This window comes from Gopherus flavomarginatus, chromosome 24, assembly GCF_025201925.1.
Source record: "Gopherus flavomarginatus isolate rGopFla2 chromosome 24, rGopFla2.mat.asm, whole genome shotgun sequence".
Classification (NCBI taxonomy): Eukaryota; Metazoa; Chordata; order Testudines; family Testudinidae; genus Gopherus; species Gopherus flavomarginatus.
This window is the reverse complement of record NC_066640.1, coordinates 13,448,091-13,469,981: the sequence shown is the minus strand read 5'-3', so window position 1 is coordinate 13,469,981 and position 21,891 is coordinate 13,448,091. Positions and strand designations below refer to the sequence as shown.

Sequence of the window (21,891 nt, the reverse complement as noted above, 5' to 3'; positions counted from 1 at the left end):
GGGCAGAGGAAGAGGAGGACAAGGGGGAGGAAGGACGGAGGGAGGCGGGTGCGAGGGAAGGGAGAGGAGAAGGAGTGAGGGGGAGGGCAGGGGAAGAGGAGGACGAAGGCAGCAGGCGAGGGAAGGGGCCGGCCAGGGGCGGGACCGAGGAGGCAGCGGAAGGGGAGGAGGACTGCCGGGGAGGAGGAGCGTCGCGGCGGCCGCTGCTGAGCCCTGCTCTTCGGGGAGGCCGGCGGAGGGGCCCGGTGGCTCCAGCCCCGCAGCAGCAGGAGGCCGAGCGGGGGGTGCCGGCCGCGCCACCCGCCATGCGGACGCAGCCCCGGCGGCGGGGGGCCGCGTAGGGGCCGATCGCGGGGGGCGGGCGAGCCCCCAGCCCTGCGGGGACCCGGCTCCGCGGGGCGCTCGGCCTCGGGCGGAGGCTCCGGCCGGGGCAGCGGCCGCTGCAGCAGCGCGTCGGCTCGCCCGTGCCCCGGGGGCTGCGGGGGGCTGCGCCCTTAGCCGCCCTCTGCGCGCTGCCCGGACCTGCGCCCGGCCAGCCCCCGCGCACCCGTCCCTGGCTGGGCAAACTTGTTGGACTTGTTTTTCCGGCGCCGGCTGCTCCCCAGGTGGGGCTGGCCGAGCTCGGCTTTGGGGGGCAGAGTAAAGGGGCTCGGGCCCAGCCTGCGCCACTGCGATTTTCAGCGCTCCTGCCCCAGCGCAGCCCCGCTGACTAGCGGGGCGGGCTGAGGCTCCCAGGCCGGAGCCACGCAGCGCTAGGGCGGCTGCCCCAGGCCGGCGGTACCCTCCTGCGCCAAATAACCACTAACTCGCTCGTTTTTGCTCTGTCCCCCCCCCGCCCCCGGCTGATTTGTTTTTCCCATTGGAAGGCATCGCTGTTTCCTCGGGCTGCCCCCCGGAGATATGGCCATGGTGGCTGGAGGCTGGGGAGACCCGAACGGAGACACCAACGGGGTGGCCAAGGGTTACCCCAGGACCTCCGAAGAGGACTCGGTGTCGCCCCAAGGTGGGGTGAGCGACCAGGAGCACGGGGACGAGGACAAGCCGGGCATCCAGGTGGACTGCACGGTGTGCGGGGACAAGTCCAGCGGGAAGCACTACGGGGTCTTCACCTGCGAGGGCTGCAAGAGCTTCTTCAAGCGGAGCATCCGGAGGAACCTGAGTTACACCTGCAGGTAGGGGCTCACCTGGCGGGCCTGGGCGGATTTGACCGCTAGAATCAGAGCCTTGTAGGCCAGGAAGGGACCCCGGGAGGTCATCTAGTCCAGCCCCTGCCCTCATGGCAGCTCTGAACTATCTAGATCCCATCCCTGACAGGTGTTTGTCTAACCGGCTCTTAAAACCCTCCAGTGAGGAAGAGTCCACAACCCCCCTTGCCCCAGGCCTGCCCCTTGGGCGGCCATGTACCCTGGTGCAAAATGGGCCCTGTTCCTGGCCTCTCGTGTGGTCCCTTGCACCAGCGACGGTGATGATACACGGTGCAGGGTGCTGTGCAGGCTCTTCCTTGTGGTTAGATTTCCAGTCTCCAGCTAGCGTGGCAGCTAATTAATTAATGGCTGTACGGTTCTCTGCAAACGTGCAGCGGTTGTTATTATGAATCATGATGTTCCCCAGCGCCTCAGCAGAAAGCAGCCTTTTAAAAAACTTGATGTGGCGGCTAACTCGAACCAAAAGCACAAATCCTCATCTGTTACGGAGCTCGATTCTCCTCTCGCTCCGGTGTAAATCAGGAGTAAGTCTTAAAATCAGTAGGGGTACCGGAACTGGCTAGTGGCCTTGACTCCTCTTAGAAGAAGACTACTTTCCAAGGCAGAGAAGTAAACACAAGGCAGATCTAAGCTCACATGCATGTGTGGTACCCTAACAAGCCCTAGACGTTCTTGCAAATCAAATTTTGCATACCGGGACTTGCTATGCCAGTAGATTCCATAAGAATGGCTGCCTACCAGCTTGGGTGCACAAGTGATTTCCTCAGTATTGCATCTGAGTGTCTGTATTAACAGAAATAGTCATTCACCGCCCTGGTCATGGTGGAAGTCACGAGGCTCAAACCTGATCAAAGAGCAAGTTGTGCTGCTGTATTTATCGTGCAGTTTCTGACCCACTCTGCTCTCAGTTCGTGTGGCCCAGATTCAAACTCCCCTATGTACTGTTTGGTACCTCCTCTTAGCTGGGGGTGAGACTGATTTCCTCTTTATCCTCAGTTCTTAACAGCAGAAATGCTCTCTTGTGAAACTGACGTCAGGGACCTTGTGTGCATGAAATTAATCCTGCAGCTGTTAAACTTTGTGCAGTTTTTTTTTGTCCTCTGTGCTTTGGGTTTTGGAAGGTTGCGATATCCTAAAAACCTGCTGTATGTTGCCACCGCTGTGAATTCTGGGCCTGTGGACACAACACGTTCAGTGAACCTTTGCTATATCACCCTACCGGTGCCCTTGTTTCCCCAGATCCTGGTAATGATGCTTATGGACTTTGTAAAGTGCTTTGATATCTACCGATGAAAAGCATTAGATAAGAGCTACCTAGTCTTGTTACTTGAAGACTGGCTATATGTATCCTACTGAAAATACCAGCATTCTGAAGTACAGAGGGGACAAATGGCAAATGCAAAAAGTGTTTGTTTTTGCAAGGAAAGAAGATCGATTGTCTGCTGCTGCTTAGTAGTTAGGTACAAATGTATTGAGAAAAGTAGCACATCTTTCCAGCTGGAACTTCAGTGTATTTTTTCGCCTCTTGGGTCAGAGCACGTGTTTAGGGGTTAGCTTATTCGCTTTGTGCTCAGAGAAATGTAGGATAAAATAAAAATGTTAGTTTCTTAGTACACAGTTCCTAAGCTAGGGCAGATGCAATGCTTTCCCCAGGCAGTCCTGTAGTGGGCTTCCTTAAAGGAGTCACAGCAACATCAAGCCAAAATTGCTCTAATTTGAATTTTAAAAACTGAGTTGGATGCAGTTTAGTTCTTGTATTAAATAATGACACATCCTAATTGCATAATTAGCACCATACACATCTCCTGTGTTCTCACATTTTCCTGTATCGCTACAGTGTGTCTAGGAGAACTTGCTAAGAACTCTTGGCTTTAAATACAACTATTTAAGTTTTAAAATAACATAAAAAGCTCTTTTCTTTTAAAAAAAATTTTTTTTTGGCCCTTACTGTAACTCAAGGCCAAGATTCTCAGCTGGTAGAGATCAGTTTCAGTCTATGAAGCTCAGGTTTTGACCTGGGCTGTCTGAATGGGATTGGACCAAAAGCACTGTTCATACCTCGGTTTGTCTGTTGTGAATTTCTCGCCCTCTTTACACAAGGATTTGTGATACAAACGATTTCTCAAGCTCCAGCCCAAACCTCTGTAACAGAGCTCTGGGATGAAGATGTCATCTGATGTTTAGATTTATCTCTTCTCCACTAGGATAACTTATGATCAGCAACACATTTTAAATGTGTTAAACACAGTGGTGAGATACAGGGTGAATTAATTCCTGTATGAACGGTTGTTGAATCTGTACATGGCTCATCTCTGGAGTCATGTAAAAATTAGGATATTCATGTCAGGATTCCAAGGTATAACCAAATGCTTTCACTCACGCTGGCGCCGGCAACGGGTGGGATTTCTTTGCAGATTGACTAGCCTCTGTGCATGGGTTACGTTTTTTTCCCTGCCTTTCTCTTGATCATGCATTATTTTGCCAGTGATCCCGTTGAAAATATAAAGTCAGAACCAATCCTCTGCTTCATTTGCATGCTTTTATATCATCCTCATGTCTATGCATCATCCCCCTTGACAAACTAAGGTGCAAATTCTCAAACACTCTGCGCCCACAGTCGGGGGCAGATTTTTCCAGCCATTTTTCTTCAAAGACCTCCGCCCCCAATGCGCTGAGCATCTTAGAAAATCTGGTTGCTTATTTTACTGCCTAATTGGGAGCAGAGCCCTTATGAAAATCAGGCCCCAAAGTGGTGACTGCCATGTCCTACTTACGCAGGAGCAAAGCTCAAGGTAGCAATTTGCAAAATCCTTTGAAAACAAGGGGCGGGAACTCACCCTGAAAGCACATGATCAGATTTTGGGAGTATGTTAAAGCCTCCTTCGCACCCCACCATTTACTTCTCTTAAATAAAACAGCACATTGTGTTCAGTTGCGAGCTGGGCAGGAGACATCTCTGGCTGAAGAAGGCCCACGGTTCCAGACACTGGGGCAGTGCAGCCATGTGCGTTCTAGGTTTGGATCATGGAGAGACTCTCCGGATAGCCATCTCTCTTAGGGGTCGAAAACCAGGGGTTTGTTCTCCCAACATCCATTGCTTCACATTCCGGACTGTGGGAACGTGCGTCTCGTACCGTGAGTGTGATGGCAAGTGGGGTCTGAGCGCACAGAAAAGGGCCACAGCGCTCAAGAGAAACGGATGCTCCGAACTCCTGGCTTTGATTCAGCAAAACACTTGACCATGTGCTTAACTTTAAGCATGTGAATCTGCTCATCCCTGCTCATTAAAACACTTAATGGGAGCAAGTCTCCTTGAAGTTAATGGAATTTCATAGCAGGCTTAGAGGCTTTTCAAAATTGGGGCCGAAGGCTTGCATGGGGCTTAGGCCCCCTGAATTATTAGTATTTACCATTGTTTTTAACCACTCCTGATCAGAGCAGCAGGGGCTGGTAGTTATGGGTCCTGTCTGTTTACTTCTCTGGTTGTTTTCCTATTCACGTCTTGTCTGGCGTTGATCCAAAATGTAAGGCCCAAAGTGATGAGGATGGGGATGCGTTTTCTCTTGCTTATCCTTGTTTGCACGTGCACAGGGCCAGGAGAAGAGCCCGTGAAGATGGGACCAGGGCTGGGAGCTTGGTTCCCCACCTCTGCTCTGACTCAACCACCCTTCGCTATCAGAGCGACCCTGCTGAGTCACTTACCTCTCCACACAGTCTGGAAAATCGATCTTGGCTGCTGGGCGGGTTTTGCAAGAAGCCTCGTGTTTCGGGCCAGGTTGGGAGACCCTTGCTGGTGTGTGCAGTCAAGGACCTGCTCCCAGCTCGCGATTGGGCCCGTAGGGCTTGCAAGCATTGTTACTCCTGTAACAATAATGTCCAGGCTCTGCCCGGCTCTCCACTGAGCCTTCTCTCATCCTCCTCTTCGTATCCTTCACCCTTCCCCGAGTCCCCTCCCTTACTCTCTTCACCACTCATGCCCCGCACCCCCCAAGTGACCTTCCCCTCAAAGCTCCATCGGGCCCAGATCCTTGACTGCTGCAAGACGCACAGCTCTCTTGAAAACAATGGTGCTAGACACATTCATGCCAGCTGAGGATCGCTCTGGGTCTGCATAGCCCATCTATAAAACAAAACAGGAGCCAATGCTGTTGCTCATAGGCTTCATTTCTTTCCTTCTCCACATCATTTTCAGTCTACTTACACTGTATGCTCGGAGCAGGGGGCAGGGACCAGGTGTTTGCAGAGCCTACCAAATATGGGGTGCCACCCCCACTACCAGTAACACTAACAGGGCAGTGCATTGTCTAATGCCACACTTGGTCCATTTCAAAGGATCCGTATGCAGAGGGGAAACGGGCAAGCTCTGGTCATTCCCCGGGGACTGACTGTTCTGGGGGTGCTGATTCTGCAGAAAGCTGGGTAAATGGGGGTCAGGTGCACTGCCGACTCCCAGCTTTTGTCGCTCAGGCCTTGTCTCCATGGGACTTGCCCAGTTTTCAGTCTAGCTGAAGGCAGGCGAAGATGGTTGTTTGCAGTGGTGGGGCCCCGCTGAAGATGGCGTTGGGGGGGCGAGAGGCGAGATTGTGAACTGGTGTCTGCCCTGCACTGGTTTCAGTGGAGCTCCGACGGTTCAGGATCTGGCACGGTGACTTTTGCTGTTGACTTCAGAGGGGCTGGCGTTGTGCCTTTGGCATGAGCCCCTTCTCCAAAGCAGAGTCAGGGTTGCACGGGGGCAGATAATGATTTAACCCTGCCTACCCTAGAGGATTGCCCCCCCCCCTCCCCCGCACCCAAGCCAGGCAAATCACCCATGTTGACAAGGCCTTAGGCAGGCAGAGCTGAATGTGAGACCATGGAAATAAATCTGTAAGTGCTTAGTACCTGGGAAAGCAATCAACAGGCTTTAATGGGGCGGGGATTATTCTACTGTTTACTTAGCAGGGCAGGTAAGTGAGTTGTGTGCGCTGGGAAGAGAAGTGACCCTTCCCCTCCCCTGCCTGGGAAGGGCTGAGATGTTCTCATAGGAAATAGCTGGAATTCTTCAAGCATCTGGGAACAAAAGGAAGGCTGGCTCAGCTGTTTTCAGTTTAAACTCTGCTGCCCCCTCCTTCATGCTGGGAAGGCCTAGCCGGCTGCGTGTGGGAGAGCAGCTCTGGCAAGGTGGGGGCTAGACCCTTTCCCGAGCAATAGGTCCTGGGCACAGATGGGCCCTCTGGCCCCCATTCTGGGGAGGAACTTGAGTGCGTAAGCGCACGTTCATAAGCGCCATTCTGAATAAAAATCATCTGCTTCTGGGGGGCCTACGCCGAGTGCTGGGCCTCTGCGTAGGGGTGAATTTCATTCAGGGGTCACAGCAACTCGGGGCAATTATTGCTCCCCACGAGAGCTGTTCGGCGAAGCAGAGTTTCTGGCTTGCTGTCCGTGTGTGCAGTGCCTGGCACAATGGAGTCCCTGTTTCTGTTGAGGCCTCTCAGCCCAGCATTAATGGAATACAGCGCTCAGCCCAGTCTGTCGGTCTAAAATACTCCTCAGGCTCCCATTCCTGGAGTATCTGGGCCTGTCAAAATCTCTAATGTATTTATCCTCCCAACCCCTCCGTGTAGCAGGGCACTTTTGTCCCCATTGGACAGGGAAACTGAGGCACAGAACGATCACATGACCTGCTCGAGGTCCCACAGAGGAACCTGTAAATTGAACCTCAGTTTCGTGCCCTATCATCCTCACCTTCCCCTGTACTTACCTAACAAAACACACTTCTTTTGAGTCAGCACTTTCCTACCCCCTTGCAATGGCGTGTTCTTGTCTGATTTGCACACAGGTCTAACCGAGACTGTCAGATTGACCAGCACCACCGCAACCAGTGCCAGTACTGTCGCCTGAAGAAGTGCTTTCGCGTGGGAATGAGGAAAGAAGGTAACTTGGCTCACTGTTTTGCAAAAACACCTGGGTGGCCTCCCCCCAGCCCTTCTCCAAATGCTGGAATCTGGCACTTGCTAGCCAGTTGAGCATTCCTCAGGCATAGAAGAGATCCCAGCGCATTTGAGGGGTGTAGCTGGCTCCTGTGTCAACTGCCTCCCACACAGACACTGCCGTAGGAGCAGTGCCACGCTGATTCCCAGCTGGCATATGTCCCCATGAGGTAGACAGACGTGCTAGCTGTGCGCAAGCCAGCATGCTAAAAGTAGCAGCCTGGACATTGCCAAATGGGTAGCTGCTAGAAAACAAGCCTGCCTATCACCCCTGGGGCCAGAGTTCAGCTGGCTAGCCTGTCTACCTGGCTTGCTCCCAGCTGCAGGGTGGATGTACCCTTAGAGACCAGAGCAAGGGACGTAACTTAGAGCAACCACTGAGCTGCTCTATCTTGCACCGATAAGCTGTGGCCAATGCAAGGTCACTGTGAGAATCAGTGCAGAGTATATCTAGGTCTGTCCTCCCCAGCGTGCATTGGTGCTACGGGAGCCGCGCACGTTTGAGCTCTTGGGGCCGGGTTTTGACAAGAGCTCAGCTCCCGTTTAGGCATCTTAATGAGGCCCAGATTTGTGAGAGCTCTCAGCCCCCAACGGCTCCCATCGTGACGCTGATGGCCAGATTTCCAGGAGACCTCCACAACCAGTGAGCATTCTTGAAAACCCAGCCACTTGGGTTGATGCCTAATGGAAACTGAGCTCTCTGGAAAGCCAGGCCCTTGGGGCATGAGTTAGAGCACTGCTCTGGACCAGCTGGAATGCCAGGTCTTGCATTTGCGTTGCTTGGAAACGGGAGGTGGGCTGGTGGTTAACTATTAGCTGGGATTTTATCAAGGCTTTAGGCTACCAAAACCCACTGAAGTTCCAGGGGAGACTGGATAGGCAATAGGGCCTTTTAAAAAGGCCAGCCGTCGTCTGCGTGGGTCAGCATTGTGGGCGGTCGGTACATGCCTCCTGGATGGGTTGTTTTCAAAGCGCAGAGGGCAGCTAGGTGCCTAACTCCCAGTGGACACCCATGGGATTTGGATGCCTAACGCTTGTCTCTGCCTTTGAAAAGCTCCCCCTGTATTTTTAAACACTGGCTGTTCCCTGCAACTAAACTAACCCCCCGGTGTCTGGAAGGGGCAAGGAATCAGCCATACCTCCCGCACTGGGGCTTCCTCTGCCACGAAGGGGATTGCCTGCTGGGGTGGGACCAGCGTAATGGCCCTGTCCTGCTTCCCACAGCAGCTCCCAGTCTCTGGGCATGTTCCGGGAAGGAGCATGCCCCCTGCAATCCGGCTATCCTGACCTGTAAGATGGGACCATTGGAGCCAGGGCAACAGTTAGATCAGTGCCTGGGGCTCGCAATCCGAACCAGTGCCTCTTGAGAAGGAGATGAGAGTAAACCCCCCCCTCCCCCAAATGCACCACGCCCTGCCTCGGACGGAGCAGCTGCAGAGTCTCCTTTTGTTTGGCTTTTAGAACTAGTAAAAGCTGCTCGCCAGCTGCCTAGAAAACCAGGTGAGTAAATGCTACAGCAGAGGAGGTGGTTGCCGGATCAGATCCCGAAGCTGAGGCCCAGCCAAACGGCCTGTAAATCCCAAGGCACAAGATGTGACTGGACATGTTCTAGGGAGGATTAGAAACTCCCAGCCTGATCTCCTCTCTCATGCAGTGGAATGCTTCCTGCTTTGTGCTGGCGGGAGCAGAACTGGGGCCTCTGGGAAATAGGGTTAGATTTTTAATCCGTGTTAAAACCAGCCCTGGGAGTGGGCGGGTGGGTTGGGGGAGTCAGGAACTCCGGATTCCTTCTCTTGGTAAGTTACATTCCACCCCCTACAATTTACACCAGTTGAGGATTTTGCCCCCTGAGTATTTTGTGCACCGTTGATGCACATGCCAGGGACTGCAGTTGGAGAGACTGAGCTAATACCCTTCTGCTGGTTTGATGCCAGCAAGACTCCTTTGTCGTCAGCGGAATTGCCCCAAGGAAACACAGTCGAGGATCTGGCCCTTACCACACGGTCTTGTGGAGCGCACCTGCCGTCCTGAGAGCCGGCCAGGGAATCCCCGCACGGATTGTGAGGTCTGGGAGCAGCCGTTATTGTCACAGTGAAATCCCAGTCTCAGGGCAGAATACAAAACCCTTTCTGCGGTTTCAGTCTGCCCTTGGGCGGCTCCCGTACCAGTCCAACAGGTGGTGTTTGTTTGGAAAGCCAAAGCCTTGGCTCGATTCGATGACTCACCTGGAACCTTGTACCAGACCACCTGACCTAGCAGCTTTAAAGGTCGCAGATGGAAACCGAGACGAACTTAGAATAATCCTTTGCAGTTCCAATATTGACTCAGTTATGCACATTTCTGTGGCAATGTATCCGGGGGGGGCGTATGGGCAGCAGATGACGTTAGCGGCTCTTCTCTTTATCTTGGCATCCTGTTGCATTGAGAGTAGAACCCAGAACGTTTTAAAGCATTCCTTGAGTCTGTTTCTCAACTTTCCAGAGCTGGAAAGCAGAGGAATCCCTGTTACTCAGCACCTTCTCTCCTCCCTTTAATGCAGGAGTCCCGCCTCGACCAGGAACTCCTCTGTGCCATGTCACAAGGCGCAGTCAAGGAGCCAGGCAGTGCACTTGAGAGGTGGCAATCTCAGCGAATCCTTTCCGACAACACGCCATTGGCCGTTGACACTCATTGCCATAAGATAGCACTGGCGCTCAGAATGCATCAGAGTGGTTTTTAACTGAGGCAGAACATTTCTATGGAGAAGGAGAATATCCAAAGGTGTTGTAGGAAGCATTAAAAATAACCAAGAGCTTTGGAGTGGCTATAAAGCTTCATGCTTCAGGGCATAAACCAATGGAGGTCAGGAAGGAATTTCCCCAAATTATCCCATAACTGTCCACTGCAGGGTTTCTTGTGCCTTCCTTTTGAAGCAGTTTGTTTTGGCCATGGTCAGAAGCTACTGGACTAAATGGGCCATGGGTCTGATCCAGTTTGGCCATTCCAAGTTCCTAGGTTTGCAATCTTCATTTGAACAAAAGAGTTTAGGCCAGAGTTTTCAGAAGCAGCCACTCATTCAGGATGCTTGACTTGAGACCCTGGCTGCCTGATTTTTCAGAGTGGCTGCTGCCACTGTTGCTCCACGAGGTCTGAGAGCAGAACTGACTGGACAGGATGACTAGCTGCAAACATTGCAGTTTTGCTAGGGCCTTGGGGGTTGCTTGGGAAGGGAGTGACAAGCAACAGAGTCCTGTTGGGAAGAGCTGACAAGGGTTTTGAGCAGTGGAGCTGGCAGAGTGATTTGCACAAGGGGAACGTAGGACATTAGAGACTTACTTAGAGGAGCAGGTGAGAACCCCCATCAGGGATCAAAGCTCTATTGTGGGAGGTGACCACAGTCCCCATCCCAGATTCCTCACCCACCCTGCTCCTTGTGCCATTGTTGACACCAGTGCAAAGCGAGACACTCTCCTCGGTGGCATTTCACACCCAATTTGTCTTGGTGTCAGACCACAAGGTGCAAGGCCGGGGCATGAGGTGTCAGAGAGGATGTGATGAGAGGCAAAGTCGGGGAAGGATGGGTAACAGCAGGAACAGAGTTTAGCAGACAAATTCACCACTTGCTTTTTGCTTGATATCAGGCAGGATTTGTATTTAAAAGTCTCTAGCGCTTTTCATCTCGGGACCTCGAAGTGCTTTTCGCGGGAGGGCAGGACCATTCACCTCCTCTGTGAAATGGGAAAACTGAGGCATGGAGCGGGGCAGTGACATCCCCAAGGTCTCCCAGCAGGCCAGGCCAAAGCTGGGACTAGAACGAGAGGAACAGGAAATTCTTCGCTCCTTTCCTGAAGCTCCTCACGCACAGCCATGTTTCCAGTGGCATTCAGTGAGATTGAGTGCCTCTGCTGGCCAGATTCCCAGCTGGCATAAATCAGGAGAGAGCCTGTTGCATCTGATTTTCAGAGGTGCTGGGCCCCCATGAAATTAGCACCTCCTACTTGCAGTCATTTTCCTTTTCCATGGCATCCCTTCCCTCCCCGCGTCTGCAGGTTGGCAGCAGAGGCTAAAGGTTTGGAGACAAGGCGCGAGGTGTCTCTCATGACTTAAGGCTCTCTGCTTGCCAGTGAAGTCACGTGCATGACATCTGTTAATGAGCACAGCGAGAGTAGCTGTGCGCCGGGCCCCAGTGGGCGGCGACACTCGGTGGATTTCAGGCTGTGCTCAAGGTAACAGATTTAGGCCCCAAGTTAGCAAAACGCTTTTGCACACACTTGAGTCATTTACACTGCTTCAGTGAATCGGGGCCACAGGACAGATCCTCCGCCAGTGTGAATGGGTGTGGCCCCTCCGGGGATCTGACCCAGCAACTGGACAGGTGAATGAAGTGCCCACGCTGGTCTGTCTGGCAAGCTTCAAATGCTTGAATCTCCCCGGGCTGGAAGTTGGGGGTAGGGGAGTTTCAGCTACATTCGTGGGACCAAAGTCCATTCTTGATGCTCATGACAAGACTCCCTGGCCAATCCCACTAGAAAGGGGCCAGCACTTGCCACTTAGCTGTATGAAGTTGGGTGCTTAGATGAGCATCCTGGTTTGCAGCGGTGCTCTGCTGAGCCCAATGGGATTTTCTCAGTGCACACTGAACTAGGACTCAGGAGATCTAGGTTCTCTCTTCCTGTCTCTGCCACGGGTCTTCTGGGTGACCTTGGGCAAGTCCTTTCCCCTCCCCGTGCCTCAGTTTCTCCATGCGACACACTTTGAGCTCTACTGATGTAATGCACTAGGTAGTAGTATTTAAGCTGCCTAAATATGGAATTAGGTACCTAACTTTAAGTACTCACCTTGAAAATCGCAAGCATTGTTCTGGGCAGATTCCACCTTGCTGTGGGCAAATATCGAGGGTGGTGGCCTCCCTCTGTGGTTCGGTTAGCCAGAGCGTATTTACTTCTCCCCAGGCGGTGGTAGAAATGTAAATAGCACAGGGAAGCGATATTAGGAGCAGGACTTAATTTCCTCCTTCCCGGCCAGTCGGGACAGCACTCTTGTCACTTACTATGATTTAGAGCTCTAATTTAAGTGCTGCGAGAACAGCCCATAAATTAATTACTGGGGGCCGAGCAAACAGTGGGTGCTAAAGGGGGCTGAAAAATAGCTTTCTTAGCACCCGGTTAGGAGGAGGAGCACCTCCAGGGTTAACGAGTGTACTGAAGATGTATGTTTCCATTGCAAAGATGACCTTGGCTAGCCCTCATCTCACTACAGAGCAAAGGACGGGAGGGATTTTATAACTTCACGTGACCGCTTGGAGATTAGAAACCTAGGCTCCGTGCAGTTTGGAATCCTGCCTGCTAATGGAGCTGTCCCAGAGGCCAAGGTTATCTGCAGATTGATCCTGGGTTTCCTTAACCCTCTTGCAAACCCCCATGTGGTGCTGATCTCCTTGTTCGGCTCTGGGGGCTCCTCGCCCTTAACCCCAGGAGTCCTCCATGCGTCTGGTGCTAAAACCAGGCCTATCTCCCAAGCTTTAAATGCTCTAGAAGAGACCTGGGGGCCTGCATCTGTCATTCAATGCCCTTCGCTAGAGGCCCTAGCTGTGTTGCGGATCTCTGGGGTTAGGCACTCGTTTACAGCTAATTAGGGAGCGGGGGAGGGGTGATATCATCAAGGTGCTAAGGAGGTTTATCCTCCTTTCAGATCAATATTTCTAGTGTGTGTAACTGGCCAGGTATGCGTCATGTACCCCTCCGAGGGCTGGATAACAGCCTGCTACTGATACCAGTTAATGGAGTGACCCTTGCACTCTGAGGCCTTGGCTGTGGTGCTGAAGGTTTGAGAAGCCCACTCTGCTGGCAACCCCAGTCCTTACGCAGGGTGTTTACAGCTCTGTCCAAACTGATTCTAATGAGGCCCAGTGGGTCTGTGGAGGAGTCCGGCTCCTCCACAGAGCTGCTCGGTGACCTTAGGCAAGTCGTTGCCCTGCTCTGTGCCTCAGTTTTCCCTCCCACCCTTTGCCTGTTCAGACTCTGAGGCAGGGCCTGTCCTGGATTGGATGCAAGTAGGTGCCGCTCCAAGCCTGCCAGCCCCTGATCTCTGCTGGAGTCCCTAGACGCTACCGTAATACTCATAACAGCGACCGCTTCATCCTGTAGCCGCTTGCAGCCTCTGTGGTGGGGACGTGGCTGGACTGAATGCCCAAGACGACGTAGCGATGGTAGCGACAGCACGTGCCGTTGCCATGTGGGATCTAATCTCTCCTCTTGCTTCCTTTCCAGCTGTCCAGAGAGGCAGGATCCCCCCTACCCACTCCAGCACCAGCCCGAATGCCATGCCCAGCGGGGAGTACTACAACGGGCAGCCGGTCTCGGAACTCATTTCCCAGCTGCTCCGGGCAGAGCCCTACCCGACTGCCCGCTACGGCTCGCAGTACGCCCAGCAGGGCAGCGTGATGGGCATCGACAACATCTGCGAGCTGGCGGCCAGGCTGCTCTTCAGCACGGTGGAGTGGGCCCGGAACATCCCTTTCTTCCCAGACCTGCCGGTCTCGGACCAGGTGGCCTTGCTGCGCCTGAGCTGGAGTGAGCTGTTCGTCCTCAACGCTGCGCAGTCGGCGCTGCCGCTGCACATGGCCCCCCTGCTAGCCGCGGCCGGCTTCCACGCCTCCCCCATGTCCGCGGACCGCGTGGTGTCCTTCATGGACCAGATCCGGATATTTCAGGATCAGGTGGAAAAACTGAACAGGCTGCAAGTGGATTCTGCCGAATACAGCTGCCTGAAGGCCATAGCCCTCTTCACGCCAGGTGAGTGGCTGGTTCATGCTAATCTTCATGACAGTGTTACAGCTACAGGTCTCAGCTGAGCTCCATGCCGGCTGCAGCACAGACACAGAGCCAGGCCGTGCCCCCAAAAGGCTACAGACTAAATAGACAAGACAAAGGAAGGATCAGTATCCCCATTTTACAGGTGGGAAACTGAGGCAGGGAGCAGTGACGAACCAGGTTTTTAAAAGGTATTTGGCACCTAAAGATGTTGGTGGCTGCTAGGGAGATTTTTCAAAAGCAGCTAGGCACTTACGTCCACCAATACCTTTAAAAGGCTGGCCCGAAGTGACTTGCTCCAGGCCCTCCGGGGAATCGGTGGCAGAGCTGGGCCTTGAACCCCTGTCTCTTGCTGCCATCTGGAACATTCTCCACCTCCCACTTCTGCCACAGGAGGAGGATAGCGCCGGTAATATCACAGCTGCTCCCATTGTCACATCTAATTGCACCAAAGCACGTAATCATCCTTGCGTTTAAGAGATGCTTCCCTTAACGATGAGAAAGGAGGCAGCCACCATGACATGCTGCAAGGATGGGGGCTGCCCTCAGAAGTCAAAGTTAGCGCTAGGTTTCAGAGCGGTAGCCGTGTTAGTCTGTATCAGCAAAAACAGCAAGGAGTCCTTGTGGCACCTTAGAGACTAACAAATTTATTTGAGCATAAGCTTTCGTGGGCTAGAACCCACTTCATCAGATGCATGGAGTGGAAAATACAGGAGCAGATATAAATACATAGCACCTGAAAAGATGGGAGTTACCTTACTGAGTGGGAGGCCAGTGCTAATGAGCCAGTTCGATTAAGGTGGAAGTGGGTTGTTCTCAACAGATGACAAGAAGGGAGGAAAAATCACTTATGTGGTGCTGATGAGTTCAGTGTAATCAAGGTGGCCTGTGTCAAACAGCTGACAAGGAGGTGTGAGTACTTCCGTAAGTTGGTGCTGTAATTCTGTGAAATGAAACCCTCCTCCCCTCATCGACGTGATGAGATTGTCCTTGCTCTGCCTTGGGGAAACGGGGCTTCCTGCTCGTAGAGCAGTGGTCCTGGAAGAGCGACAGGCTGCTCTGAAAACTCCTCCTTCTGTGCGTTGCTATCTATGAATCTGTACGGCACCCTCCCCGTCCCTCCTCAGGAAGCCTTTGCACTGTATGACCTTAGTGCAAAGCCCCGGAGTTGTAATTAACAGATACTAGAGAACAAGGATGATTCAGTGTTTTGGGTGCTTGAGTGGGACATTCCCTCCTCTGCCACTGACCTTCCTGCATGACCATGGGCAAGTCTCTTAGGGCTAGCCAGGCTTCGTCCCTCGGTTCTGTACAAGGGGGATAGTAGCACTGCCCGGGGGCGTTGTGAGGATAAAGATGCTAACGATGGTGAGGTGACGGGGTGTGCGTCAGAAATACCGTCCATTGAGCCAAATTAGCACGAGGGGAAGGCAAGCTGGTGGGTAGGTTCTGGGAGTTCTGCTGGGTGTTGCCCCTCTTCCCAGAGTTGGGTGCAAAGTGACCTTAATTTACCAACCTTCAGGACACCCTGCCCAGCTCATTTCTCCCCCCTGGCTGTGCACGACATGGGTATGCCCTGGTGACTGGCACAGCTGGGATTTGCCGAAGGGCTTAAGGAAGTTCTCTCTCCCGCTTCCTCCAGTGCTCACTAGGGTTTGGCTGCCTGGTTCCTTTGGAGAAATCGCAGTCTATGCCTTTGGGTGCTCAGCTGTTGGTGGTTGTAGGTGCCCCAGGAGTGGTCTGAATCCTGGGATTTTCAAAGTAACCTAAGGGCTTCAAGCCCCCAGGGTAAAATTTTTCAAAAATCTACCAAGTCACATAGGGACCTCAGTCATGTTGGGTTTCGATGGGATTTGGGGGTAAAACTTTCAAAAGTACCTAATGCTTGTGGTGTTTCAGTGGGATGAGGGTGCCTAATTCCCATAGGCTCCAGCCTAAAGGTAGTGACTCCCATGCACAGCCTGTGAGCAAAGTGACTTTCCCACGGGGGGAGACGCTCCATGGCATGCACGTAATGTTAAAGCTCCAGATACGTCAGTCGCAACCGGTTAACTTTATAAGATAAATTAAAGAGCCTTTGCCCTAAGAGTGGAACGACTTGTATCTGTTGATACTGCAGCACAACGCAAAAGGTGTGTCCCTTTACGAGCCATTCCAACCTGCACGCAAGCTAGCAATCCGGTTGGCCTGTGTATCCACTGCACGATCCCAGGGGTCCCTAGCTCCCGAAGGGGGCTAGCGGAGTAACCTGGCTATCTAACACTGCCTGGCCTGCTGCTGCTTCCTCCTTCCTAAAGAGAGAGGGGGAAAAAAATGACAGAATGGGCCCTTTAAAGGATGTGCTAGACAGAGCAGCCTGACAATGTGGGGTTCTAATTTAATCACCAATTGTAGCTCGTCAGCCAATCAGCTCGTTCTCCTGCCCACTGCCAGCTAAGGAGATGAAGTTTCCGTCCTCTCACAAATCAGATAGTCCTGATTGGGTTTTCTGGCTTGTAGCGTTTATATTAAATACCCAGTCGCGCTACCCCCTTGTGGTTGGGTTAAGCACCCGCAGTCTTGTTCTTGTTTTGGTAAGAGGCCATTTCATTTGCGTGGGGGCCAGACAGTACAATGTTTGGCTCGCAGTAGTGGGACATGCGCGCCAGGCGTCTAATATAGTGTTGCATGGATAGCTGCCGAATGCCGGTGATTGGATTTAATTGGGAAACGTGACAGGAAGGTCAAGGTAGCCAAAGATGCAAGCTGAGGGAGGCGGGGGAGGAGAAAAGGATGTTCTAGGACTTGTCCTGACTGCAGGGCCATTGCCATGTGACAGATGGGCACCGGCAGGCCGTGGCTTGATGCCTTTCCACCTCCATTTAACGTGGCAGTGCTGCCGTGTTCGTAAAATATCTGGGCCGGCAGATAACCCTGCCACGAGCTGCTGGATGGTTCATAAAATAGAAGCCGGCAGCGTTTCTGCATCAGCTGGCAGGGTGAGTTGCTCATACTTGGAGACTGACTTCAGGGAACTCAAACGAAAGCTGTCAATGCAGGGTTGTCAGGCTATGCCCGGCTACATGATTGTGTTGGTGGCATCTCAGGGCTCCTGTGCCAATGCAGCCTGCAGTGGAGCAGTGGGTCTACCCTGGGTTTACACTGAAACCAGTCTACACTCCCACTCTGAGGCTTCCTGCGGAGCATTTTTGCAACCGTGCTGCTCTCAAGGGCGATATTGTGCCATAAGAGGTGGGGAGGGGTTCAGCCTCTTGTGTTCATCTGAGGAAGCTTTGTCGCTGCTGACCGATTACAGTCTAAACCCTTGCTTTATAGAGCACTTTCCATCAGAGCGCAGTATTGTTATCCCCATTGTATAGATAGGAAAATTGAGGCACATGGGGCGGGAGGGGGTGACTTGCCCAAGGTCACTGAGTGGGTCCAGTGGCAGAGCCAGGAATTGACACCCACGTCCCTTATACCCCAAGACAGTGCTCTATCCACTAGGCAATGCTATCTGCCAGCCCAGGCATAGATTCTGGCCCTTCTGTAGCCAAGGGAGGGGTAGGAGCAGAAGATCCTGCTAAGGGACCTTGCTGGGTTAATCCAACTCTCCCAGGAAGTGCTTAGATCCGAGGGTGATGGAGGCCCTAAGGTAGGTAGGTACCATGGTCTGCCGTGCTGGTGGCCCCTGGACTGAGTGGGCTGCATGCCGTGGGCCCAGTTCATCTCCCTTGCACCTGGCAGAGCATGAGGGGTTTGCTCTGGTGTGAGTGGCTGCAGAAGGTGCAGGGTGATGGATGGATTGGCCATCTCGGGGCCTTCTGGGCCACGGAGGTGAGAGTGCTGATAACTGCCCTGCTGCTCCTGTCATGGCCGACCATCTCTCTGGGTGGTGCTGGTCCCCTGGGAGTGTTAGCGGTGGCGCTGGGTTGGATACGGGGTAACTGAGCCATGTGATGACCTGGGACACACGCGGTCCGAGGAGAGGAGCTAGTAGACCTGCCCGGCCTTTGCATCTCAGAAGTGGAGCACTACCGTGTGTCGGCGTTTGGCCAGCCCTTAGCACAGTCTGGTGGGGACACCCGGAGCTGTGCAATCTCTGTTCCCTGCTAACAATTCTCCTCCTTCTTCCCCCCTGCCTTTTGCAGATGCCTGCGGCCTCTCGGACCCTGCCCACGTGGAGAGCTTGCAAGAGAAAGCTCAGGTGGCCCTCACGGAGTATGTCCATGCCCAGTACCCGTCTCAGCCCCAGCGCTTTGGCAGGCTTCTGCTGCGGCTCCCAGCGCTCCGGGCAGTGCCGGCTTCGCTCATCTCTCAGCTCTTCTTTATGAGACTGGTGGGGAAGACGCCCATTGAAACACTAATTAGGGACATGCTGCTGTCTGGGAGCACGTTCAACTGGCCTTACGGGACGGGGCAATAGGAGACAGCAGGAACTCTCCCCTCGCGGGCCCAGACGCAGCTCGGGAACTCCAGCCCGTTCCACCAGAAACGCTTCCTAGCTGGGTCTTTTGCTGAGCAGTTTCTGCGAGGCCAGAGGCTCAGGCCTGTGTGGTTCTTTTCCAGGCTGGAGTCATAGACAGTGTGGTCCCTCACCCAGGTGTTGCCCGTCAGCACACGGAATCCCCTCCCCACCCACAGAATGGGTCAGCAAAGGGATGGAGCCTTTACTTTTCTGGGATGATTTTTCAGAGGGCTACGGGAGATGGCTCTGGACAGATGATGACTGGAACCAAACAGCAGGCGGGTTGTGCGGTCGGGTTTTGAACTTTTTTTTTTCCTTTTTAGAAAAACCTCTCTGAAGGCAAGACAGGCTTGAACTCCCGTCCCTGGGGTACCGGCCAGCAGAGGGGGGAAATGACTGTGGGCTATTCTGCTGCTCTGCTCATTGCCTCTGAGCCAGTCTGGGGCAACCGGAGCTGCAGGCCTCTCTTCCCCCCACGTCTGCCTTTTGTGCACGAGCTGAATGACAGATCTCAGATAAAATAGCCAGCCGCCGTCTCTGGCAAGAGCGTTTTGATCCCTAGAAACTAGACGGGGGCAAAAGAGTGAGGGGCCTGTCCCCTAGCCAATGGCTGACAATTATAGGGAATAACAGAACTACCCAGGGTCAGAGGGGTTAAAATAACCCAGTTCGGGAAGGGAGATAAAGCTGTATGCTCCAGGACTGAGCCAGTTTGTGGTGGGGGGCAGGGGGAGGGGGTTGCGTTAGGTCTTCGCCTGGGTTCTTGCATCATCTCTGCTTTCAGGGCCAAAGGGACCATTCTGCTCTGATCTGCAGCCCCCAGGCCGCCTGCTGTCACCCAGTCATACCTGCATCTAATGCAACGACAGGGGGAACCTAGGTGCTGGCCGTGGGCTGAGCCAGGCTACTGGGCTAGAAGGGCCACGGGTCAGATCCAGTCTGGCCTTCCACGGGGGATGAGCTCCCTGGACCGGACGCTCCAGTGCTTTGACCTGCCTGCTTCCCTTGACCCCTGTAGGCAGAAACGCTTCCCTGCTGTTCAGCCCGAATTCACTTTGGCTCTAAGCTACACGATTCCTGGCCTGGCATGGAGACAGTATGTTGGGGGGGGCATTTCCTATATTACAGATGACTTCCCCCCTCCCCTCCCCTCCCATTCATTTCACCACTCTGCTCAAGCCAGTCCCTCTCCGCCTGTGATCCTGTCAGGGAAAGCTAGCAGCCTCTTTACACCGCAGACCCTTGTATATAGGAAACAGCATCTCTCCCCCGGCTCCTTTTTTTCAGACAGCCAGCTGGTTCCCTCTCCTAATTCTGCTGAGCCTTTGAGGAGAGGTAGCGAGCTCTTAAATTGCTTAAAGGCTGCGAACATCTGAAGCAGAATCGCTGCATGGCAAAATAAAAAGCAGACTGCAGTTACTAAATCCAGGACAGGTAGTGGGTAAATCACTCTTTGCAAGGGCAGGGCTGGCCCAGATTCAGGGTTATGAGCTAAACTGGTAAGTGGGGCATGGTTTATTTGTCCTATTTAAAAAAAAAAAATCCCATTCTTGTTGCAATTGCTGGTACCTCGTGGGAATTGCTGTTGCAGAAAAGAACCTAGCATGGGGGGTCAGTGCAGAGGGAGGCAGATCTGGGGCAGACCTTGTTCCTGGACTTGAGTGGCCTCTGCCCCACTAGCCACACTGCTCCCCAGTGATGCAAGCCTGAGTATCCTTGGTATAAACAGACTCAGCACAGACATCCCATCTCTCTGTAAACAAAAGAAAGCTAGATGAGTGGAAGACTTGTCATTTAGATCAAGCCCTGATTCTAAACCCCTTAACTGAAATCAATGCAGATGTTTCTTATGAAGGGGTGCTCTGTTTGGAGGAGAGTGGGGAAGGTGCTGGCCTTCAACCATACGTGCTGGGGTGAGAATGAGCTGCCTGGATTCGAATACCTGCCTTCCCCACTTCGGTATATATTGCAGGAGACTTTTCAGCACAGCAACCACACAAATCTTTGATCCAACTCCCCTAAAACCTCCTTCCAAGGAGCGATCTCATTTCCGTCTGTGAGGGAGGAGGAGAGTGACAAAGGCTCTCCATTAAACGCCCTGGCACCCACTGGTTTTTAAAGGCCGGAGAAACAGCTGCTTTGCAGCCACCTTGTGGATTCACTTTGCCTGGAGTTAAGTCAAGGTTGTAAGATGCCTGGGAGATACCAAATATTAGTATTACGTTCACGTTGCTGCTCCAAAATGCTCTTCTATGGGGGAGGCGAATAGGACCCTGAACCTGCATTTTCCAAGCGTGACTAGGGATTCTGGGGACACCTCAAAGGGGCATGATTTTCAGAAAGCAGGTGCTGGGTGAGCTCTGAAAATGTAGCCCCCTTTGAGGGCATCCAGAAATGGTGGCATCCAAAATCTCTAAGAACGAGGCCCTGAATTCTGCTGTTCTATGCAAAGAGCCTTAACACTAAACCTGATTGCACTTAACCCCCGAGAGCAGGGGCTTTTGGGGCACCCAGGGGCATTGTGGGATATTATCATGTGTGGCAAGCCCAGCTCAGAGCGATGATACTTGGAATTTTCAAGTAAGGTTTGGTGCCACGCAGTGATTTTTCTGTTCAGAAAAGACACGCTGCTGAATCCTGCTCAGAATCGACACCCCATTCCGGGTCCCTAAGGGGCCAGGAAATGAATCCCCCTCCCCTCATCACCAAAGCAGCGTGTTAGTGCCGCTGTTGGACTGATTGTCCCCAGGGAAAACACGCCTGCAAAGGCCTCCTTAGAAAAGGGCTCAGCCAAAGAATCACAATAATAAAAGTGTGTTTTATGCTTCTGGGTGGTGCCTTCTTCTGGACTAGACTTTACTGGACACAATAGCGTGACCTGTATCATGCCATGATGCCTTGTCCCCTGCTAGGGGCTAGACCGAGTAGAGACAATGTCTGCTGCTGCCTGAGCGCCTGGGCCTGGGCACTTCTCTGCCACATGGGCTGCCCAAGTCTGCTAGGTAGATGCCACTGTCCTGTCCCAAGCGGCTGTTCAGCTGCCCCCTAAACCTGCCCCCAGCTGGCATTTGCCCAGCACCCAAAATGCTGCTGTCACTTGGCAGTTCTGAGCCCTTGCCCACCCAAAGCCGCCTGGTCCTGAGCGTGGAGCCAGCTCTGAGCAGCCGCTGGCCTGGCTGCGGATCTCTGCCGCTGGCAGGCCAGATGGCAGCTCATGCAAGCTCTTGAACGTAAATCACAAGTGGGCAACGTCACGTAGCAACATAACACTAAATCTTACGGTTGCAGCTCATGCTCTCAAGCAGCACGTGGCTTGTTCCACTTACCTGTGACTTGCAATGCTCAGTGGCAATATTGTTGTGTCGGGTTGTGTGTGTGTGTGTTTGGGTAAATGGCTGTTTCCCAACATTTAACCACTGCAAATCTAACTTTTCCATACCTAGCTATGGCGCGGACTTGCGCTGCTGTAGCCAGGGATG

At 53.2% G+C, this 21,891-nt stretch overlaps 1 protein-coding gene across 2 annotated transcripts; it reads left to right on the top strand.

Annotated features, from left to right (window-relative positions):
- The first annotated feature begins 492 nt into the window (after window positions 1–492).
- NR2F6 (nuclear receptor subfamily 2 group F member 6) lies at window positions 493–21,240 on the top strand. 2 transcript variants are annotated; one of them, XM_050934499.1, is made up of 5 exons: window positions 493–605; window positions 867–1,172; window positions 7,024–7,118; window positions 13,423–13,947; window positions 18,096–21,240. In XM_050934499.1, the coding sequence occupies exons 2-5, from the start codon at window positions 901–903 to the stop codon at window positions 18,368–18,370; spliced, it is 1,167 nt and encodes a 388-aa protein (XP_050790456.1). In that variant the 5' UTR covers window positions 493–605; window positions 867–900; the 3' UTR covers window positions 18,371–21,240. The 2 variants fall into 2 exon arrangements, with proteins under 2 accessions (XP_050790456.1, XP_050790455.1); XM_050934498.1 differs by having other exon boundaries at window positions 496–1,172.
- Window positions 21,241–21,891: the final 651 nt, after the last annotated feature.

Bases quoted from the DNA above. Each gene is read 5' to 3' on its own strand.
- NR2F6 (XM_050934499.1), top strand. From the start codon at position 901: ATGGCCATGGTGGCTGGAGGCTGGGGAGACCCGAACGGAGACACCAAC. The intron at 1,173-7,023 runs GTAGGGGCTCAC...ATTTGCACACAG, and splicing joins AACCTGAGTTACACCTGCAG to GTCTAACCGAGACTGTCAGA. The intron at 13,948-18,095 runs GTGAGTGGCTGG...TGCCTTTTGCAG, and splicing joins CATAGCCCTCTTCACGCCAG to ATGCCTGCGGCCTCTCGGAC.